Below are 6,410 nucleotides of genomic sequence, written 5' to 3' on the forward strand. Positions count from 1 at the left end.
TTCCATTCACCTTTCACACTGTGAAGGCTGCATGGAGCCGCGGCCGAGAGGCTGAAGAGCCACGTGTGACTCAAAGAAATTAAATTAAATAAAAAGCATTTTCTCTGGAGACGGGGGAGCTCTGCGACAAATATACAACTGAACAGAACGGAAATAAACATTAAAACAAAAAACACATCAAACACAACAAAGAGAGAGAGAGAGAGAGAGAGGGAGAGAGAGAGAGAGAGAGAGAGAGGAGAGAGAGAGAGAGAGAGAGAGGGAGAGAGAGAGAGAGAGAGAGAGAGAGAGAGAGGGATGACTGCAGACTCTACAATTCTACAGTTTCATTCAGCAGACGCTTTTGTCCAAAGCAACGTTCAACACAAGCAAGAATTCAGACATGAGAAAGAAACCTTTAGTAAATGCTTCAAGTGCGATCGGCTCAGACTCCAGAACCAAACATCTCAGGAGTGTTCTCCACATTCAGTCAGGAGCTTTTTAGCAAGGTGTGTGTCGAGGGTTGAAAGCTCAGAGAAGGTGTGTGTTGGAAGGTGTGTGTTGGAAGGTGTGTGTCAGAAGGTGTGTGTTAGAAGGTGTGTGTAGAGGGAAACACCTGAACAGGGGCCATGGTGGGTCTGAGGCCCAGCTGTGTGTGTGTGTGTGCTTGTGTGTGTGTGTGTGTGTGTGTGTGTGTCCAGAGTTCCTGCTGTCCAGCAGTGTGTGGTGCTCTAGATGTCAGCCTGAGCCAGCTCCTCGGGCGGCGCCGCCTTGTCTCCGGGGTTCTTGCGGGGCCTGGCGCCGTGCGGCGGCGGCGGCGGCGCCGGGCGCTGGCCGGACTCGTTCTGCTGCCGGCTGTGGCGCTTGCACTTGCAGGAGGTGACCACGGTGATGCGGTAGGTGCGGGCGCTGCCGTCGTGGCACTGCAGCCGGATGCGCTGGGTCCTGGTGCGGTCGATGACGCAGCGCCACTCCTGCGCGTCGCGGCGGCTCCAGTAGCGCCCGCCGCCGCCGCCGCCGCCGATCCAGTTGGGCAGCAGGTGGTTGGGCAGGCACTCGCCGGCACACACCAGCTCCTTGATGGGGCTGACACTGGTGCACTGGCCGTCCGAGATGTACTTGGTGGAGCGGAGCTCCCTGCAGCCCACCTGGCTCTGGTCCGGACCTGGAACCACACACACCGTCACCGACCCGGTCCGACCCGGCCCCACACCCGGACCACCTGCTCCACACTCAGACACCTCCGATGGAGTTCACACATCGTTTAACAATGAAGTGAAATGTCTGAATATCTGAAATGTCCCTGTCTGTCCTGTTTCTGTCTCGCTCTGTCCCCTCACCCCAACCGGAACCGCAGGAAGCCACCACCTCTGAGCCTGGTTCTGCAGGTTCTCCTCCTCTGAGCCTGGTTCTGCAGGTTCTCCTCCTCTGAGCCTGGTTCTGCAGGGTTCTCCTCTGAGCCTGGTTCTGCAGGTTCTCCTCCTCTGAGCCTGGTTCTGCAGGGTTCTGCTCTGAGCCTGGTTCTGCAGGGTTCTCCTCCTCTGAGCCTGGTTCTGCAGGGTTCTCCTCCTCTGAGCCTGGTTCTGCATGTTCTCCTCCTCTGAGCCTGGTTCTGCAGGGTTCTCCTCCTCTGAGCCTAGTTCTGCAGGGTTCTCCTCCTCTGAGCCTGGTTCTGCATGTTCTCCTCCTCTGAGCCTGGTTCTGCAGGGTTCTCCTCCTCTGAGCCTGGTTCTACAGGGTTCTCCTCCTCTGAGCCTGGTTCTACAGGGTTCTCCTCCTCTGAGCCTGGTTCTGCAGGGTTCTGCTCTGAGCCTGGTTCTGCAGGGTTCTGCTCTGAGCCTGGTTCTACAGGGTTCTCCACCTCTGAGCCTGGTTCTGCAGGGTTCTGCTCTGAACCTGGTTCTACAGGGTTCTCCTCCTCTGAGCCTGGTTCTGCAGGGTTCTGCTCTGAGCCTGGTTCTGCAGGTTCTCCTCCTCTGAGCCTGGTTCTGCAGGGTTCTCCTCTGAGCCTGGTTCTGCAGGGTTCTCCTCCTCTGAGCCTGGTTCTGCAGGGTTCTCCTCCTCTGAGCCTGGTTCTGCAGGGTTCTGCTCTGAGCCTGGTTCTGCAGGGTTCTCCTCCTCTGAGCCTGGTTCTGCAGGGTTCTGCTCTGAGCCTGGTTCTGCAGGTTCTCCTCCTCTGAGCCTGGTTCTGCAGGGTTCTGCTCTGAGCCTGGTTCTGCAGGGTTCTCCTCCTCTGAGCCTGGTTCTGCAGGGTTCTGCTCTGAGCCTGGTTCTGCAGGTTCTCCTCCTCTGAGCCTGGTTCTGCAGGGTTCAGGGAGTTCTTCCTTCCCTCAGTCTCTCTTGCTCGAGTGGATCTGTTGGGATTTCTCTGCAGAAGCATCTGACTGTGTTGTAATTGACACTTTATAAATAAAGCTGGACTGAATCGTTTTCCTACATCTGTAGTTTAATAGCCGTTCTTTCCCCTTCCTGCTGTCTGCTCCAGCTGTTACAGCAGTTTGAGTCAAGCCAGTTTTATTTAGCACATATTCCTCTTTTCTGTCTTCCTCTCATTTGTCTTTCCCTGAAAATAAAAATAAAAAGTCTTTTTCAAACCAGCATCAGGTTGGTTCAAAGCTCCAGCTACTGCTTCGGCGTCTGGATTTTTCAGCGACTTTTTCAGACTGAGATCGTGACTGAGTCAGTCATGATCTCAGTCTGAAAAAGTCTGAAAAAGTCATGATCTCAGTCTGATCAGGGTCAGTCAGACTGACCCTGATCAGAAGATCAGTGGCCTGGCAGGACAGCATCAGTCTGTCTCCTGAAAACACTCCTTCATCAAGTCCAGGCTCCATCCTGGAAGGAAACGTGAGCCTGGAGCAGACTCAGAGGAACGCTCCTTTATTTTACTGTTTTTAACTGTTTTCTTGGAGATTCCTGCGCCGTCTGATCAGTCTGGGCTGCATGGTTAAAACAACAGAAACCGCCCATCAGTCACGTCGGTGACAGAACTTCCAGTGAAACACTGGATTCTTCATTATCCTGACCGACAACTTCAGGTTAAACAGAATCAACAAAGAAAAAATAGAAATGTTTCACTTCATGACGAATGTCAAATAGAGAAGCTTCAGTCTGAATTCAAGGTTACAGTCTATTTATTTTACAGATCAGTCACTGGTTCAAGTGGTTTCTCTTATGAATCCCCCCCCCCCCCCCCCCCGCCCCCCGTCCCCCGGGGGGCCGCGGGCCTCGGGTTGGACTCACCGCTGTGCGGTGCGGCCTCGGGCGGCCTCCTCCCTCCGTTGCGGGCCTGGTTGGCGTCGCCCTCCTCCGGCGGCTGCGGCTGCTGGAGCTCCGGCTGCGGGCTGATGGACTCCGTGGCGTCGTTGTGAACGGCTGCCGTGGTGCCGCTGAGCAGCAGCAGGAGGACCGGGACCAGGACCGGGACCAGGACTGAGACCAGGAGCATGGCTGAGACTGCTGAGAGCTGAGAGCTGAGAGCTGAGGATGATCCCGTCTGCTGCAGGCCGCCGCCTTTATACCCTCAGACCTGCTCCACACTGATGAATGGACGGGACACACCCACACACACACACACACACACACACACCTGCATGCACACACCTGCACACACCTGCACACACACCTGGAGCCACTGAAACACTGAAACATCATCACAGGTGCTGGATTACACTAGAAAAAACACATCAGGCAATGGGAGGAAGATGCTCTATAATCTGATGTTAGAGGAGGAAGATGCTTTATAATCTGATGTTAGAGGAGGAAGATGCTCTGTAATCTGATGTTAGAGGAGGAAGATGCTTTATAATCTGATGTTAGAGGAGGAAGATGCTCTATAATCTGATGTTAGAAGAGAAAGATGCTCTATAATCTGATGTTAGAGGAGGAAGATGCTCTATAATCTGATGCTAGCAGGAAGATGCTCTATAATCTGATGTTAGAGGAGGAAGATGCTCTATAATCTGATGTTGGAGGAGGAAGATGCTCTATAATCTGATGTTAGCAGGAAGATGCTCTATAATCTGATGTTAGAGGAGGAAGATGCTCTATAATCTGATGTTAGAGGAGGAAGATGCTCGATAATCTGATGTTAGAGGAGGAACATGCTCTATAATCTGGATGTTAGAGGAGGAAGATGCTCTATAATCTGACGTTAGAAGAGGAAGATGCTCTATAATCTGATGTTAGAGGAGGAAGATGCTCTATAATCTGATGTTCGAGGAGGAAGATGCTCTATAATCTGATGTTAGAGGAGGAAGATGCTCTATAATCTGATGTTAGAGGAGGAAGATGCTCTATAATCTGATGTTAGGAGGAAGATGCTCTATCTGATGTTAGATCACTTCACAGATTCCAGTAGTGTTTCTTTTTTAATAAACTCATTTCATAATTCCCAGTATCTCTTGTGTCCCTCTCCAGGTATGGACCCTCCTGACTCAGGTCCGAATGTGTGTATGTGTGTGTGTGTGTGTGTGTGTGTGTGTGTGTGTGTGTGTGTGTGTGTGTGTGTGTGTGTGTGTGTGTGTGTGAGTGTGTGTGTGTGTGCTGCTCCACCCTCTACAGTCCTCCGCCTCCATTCTCTCCATTGTGAGATCCTCCTCTGGGCTGCTGCTTCTTTGGAGCTCCTCTCTCTATTGACTCAGAGCATGAGGCTGGAAATAGCCTGAAGGGTGTCAAACATAAGGCCCACAGGCCAGAAGTGGTCCACTGGAGGATTCCAGCCTGGAGTGAGAGGATGGGTTCGCTGAACTGTTCTCCTCATGTGAACAGATGTTATTTCTAACTGGTGGTTTTCAGAGCAGCAGTAGATGTTGGATGTGTTAACATGTTTTCCTGTGAGGCTGCAGTCCAGAACCAGAACCAGAACCAGAACCAGAACCAGCAGCTGTATTTATTTACAAAGACACTGAACACATGGACCAGTCTTATTATTTACTGGGCTTTAGCTGCAGTGATTTGTCGCCATCTAGTGTCTCAAAGGGTTTATTCCATATTCGACACGTCAACACAGACGTAGGAGTACTGATCACTGCGGAGGTGTGTGTGGTATGGAAATAATTGAAAGTGAATTCATTGAAAGTTTTTCTTCTGTTTCGGATTATTACTAAACAACAGAAAGAGGTGTGATGATTTATAAAGTTTTCTTCACAATGCTTAAAATCCTCTCAGCTTCTGTGCAGTAATTTGAAATCTGTGTGGAACATTGATTGTAAGTGTTTGGTTGATAAAATAACAGCCGGCAGAGTCAAAGGAAGAACATAAAACTGAAAAACGCTCATTTATTTTTCCTCAGTGACCCACTGACTCCGCCATGTTGGATGAGGACCCGCGTCGTCTCTGTTGTCTCTCATGCAGAGGTGTCAAAACTATGGCCTGTGGACCAGCTGTGTGTCGTCATGTGTTGTTTTTCACTTCCTTTCATAATTCTGAAAATAAACTGGGGAACCAGGACACATCAACACGGGATTCTGTTGAATTCTGAGTCTTGACTGAGTTAACGGAAACAGGGAGTTGACAGAAAGTATCTTTTCAAAAGTCTGGACTTGAATCTGAAAAAAACAAACAATGAAAAGTGATCTTAGACCAAGACTTATCCTTTAACTCCCACATTAGACAGGTCTGCAGGACCTCCTTCTTTCACCTGGTAATATTTCCAAAATCAGGAACATGCTGACTCAAAGCCATGCTGAGAAATGAATCCATCATTTGTTCCTCCAGAGCAGACTACTGTAACTCCTTGTTATCAGGAACCAATAACTGCCTAAAAAGTCTCCAACTGGTTCAAAACGCTGCAGCAAGAGTTCTCACAAGAACCAGTAGGAGAGATCATATCAGCCCAATATCAGCTTCCCTTCACTGCTTCCTGTTAAATCTAGAATAGAATTCAAAATCCTCCTCTTAACCTATAAAGCCCTGAACAACCAGGAACCACCAGATCTTAAACAGCTGTTAGTCCCAGGAGAACGCTTCGTTCTCAGAGTGCTGGTCTGCTGGAGGTTCCTGGTTCTCTAACAGTAGAACAGGAGGTAGAGCCTTTAGCTATCAGGCTCCTGTTCTGTGGAACCAGCTCCCAGAGTCTGGAAGGGAGGCTGACTCAGTCTCTGCTTTAAGACCAGGATGAAGACCTTTCTGTTCAATAAAGCTTACAGCTAGGGGTCACGTCCTCTCTCTCTCTCTCTCTCTCTCTCTCTCTCTCTCTCTCTCTCTCTCTCTCTCTCTCTCTCTCTCTCTCTCTCTCTCTCTCTCAACTAGTATGTAACTGTTCTGTAAGGTGATGTTGGGAAAATGAGTCGTGGATTTATTGTATAAATCTGTGAACCTGTCCACTTCAATGGAAATAAAATGATCTCTCCCCCTCTCTCTCTCTCTCTCTCTCTCTCTCTCGCCCCTCTCTCTCTCTTTCCACTATGGGAGACCAAAGGTCAGAACAC

General features: G+C 50.0%; 1 protein-coding gene across 1 annotated transcript; it reads right to left on the reverse strand.

Annotated features, from left to right (window-relative positions):
* Positions 1-273: 273 nt before the first annotated feature.
* Positions 274-3,427, reverse strand: LOC115409140 (sclerostin domain-containing protein 1-like). Its single transcript, XM_030120137.1, has 2 exons — positions 3,223-3,427; positions 274-1,144 (listed from the first exon to the last, which is right to left on the reverse strand). The coding sequence occupies exons 1-2, from the start codon at positions 3,425-3,427 to the stop codon at positions 711-713; spliced, it is 639 nt and encodes a 212-aa protein (XP_029975997.1). The 3' UTR covers positions 274-710.
* Positions 3,428-6,410: the final 2,983 nt, after the last annotated feature.

The sequence above is a fragment of the Salarias fasciatus genome, chromosome 22, assembly GCF_902148845.1.
Source record: "Salarias fasciatus chromosome 22, fSalaFa1.1, whole genome shotgun sequence".
Taxonomy (NCBI): domain Eukaryota; kingdom Metazoa; phylum Chordata; class Actinopteri; order Blenniiformes; family Blenniidae; genus Salarias; species Salarias fasciatus.

Coding starts and splice junctions, on each gene's coding strand:
- LOC115409140 (XM_030120137.1), bottom strand. CDS start 3,427: ATGCTCCTGGTCTCAGTCCTGGTCCCGGTCCTGGTCCCGGTCCTCCTG. Junction 1,145..3,222: donor CGAGGCCGCACCGCACAGCG/GTGAGTCCAACC, acceptor GTGTGGTTCCAG/GTCCGGACCAGAGCCAGGTG.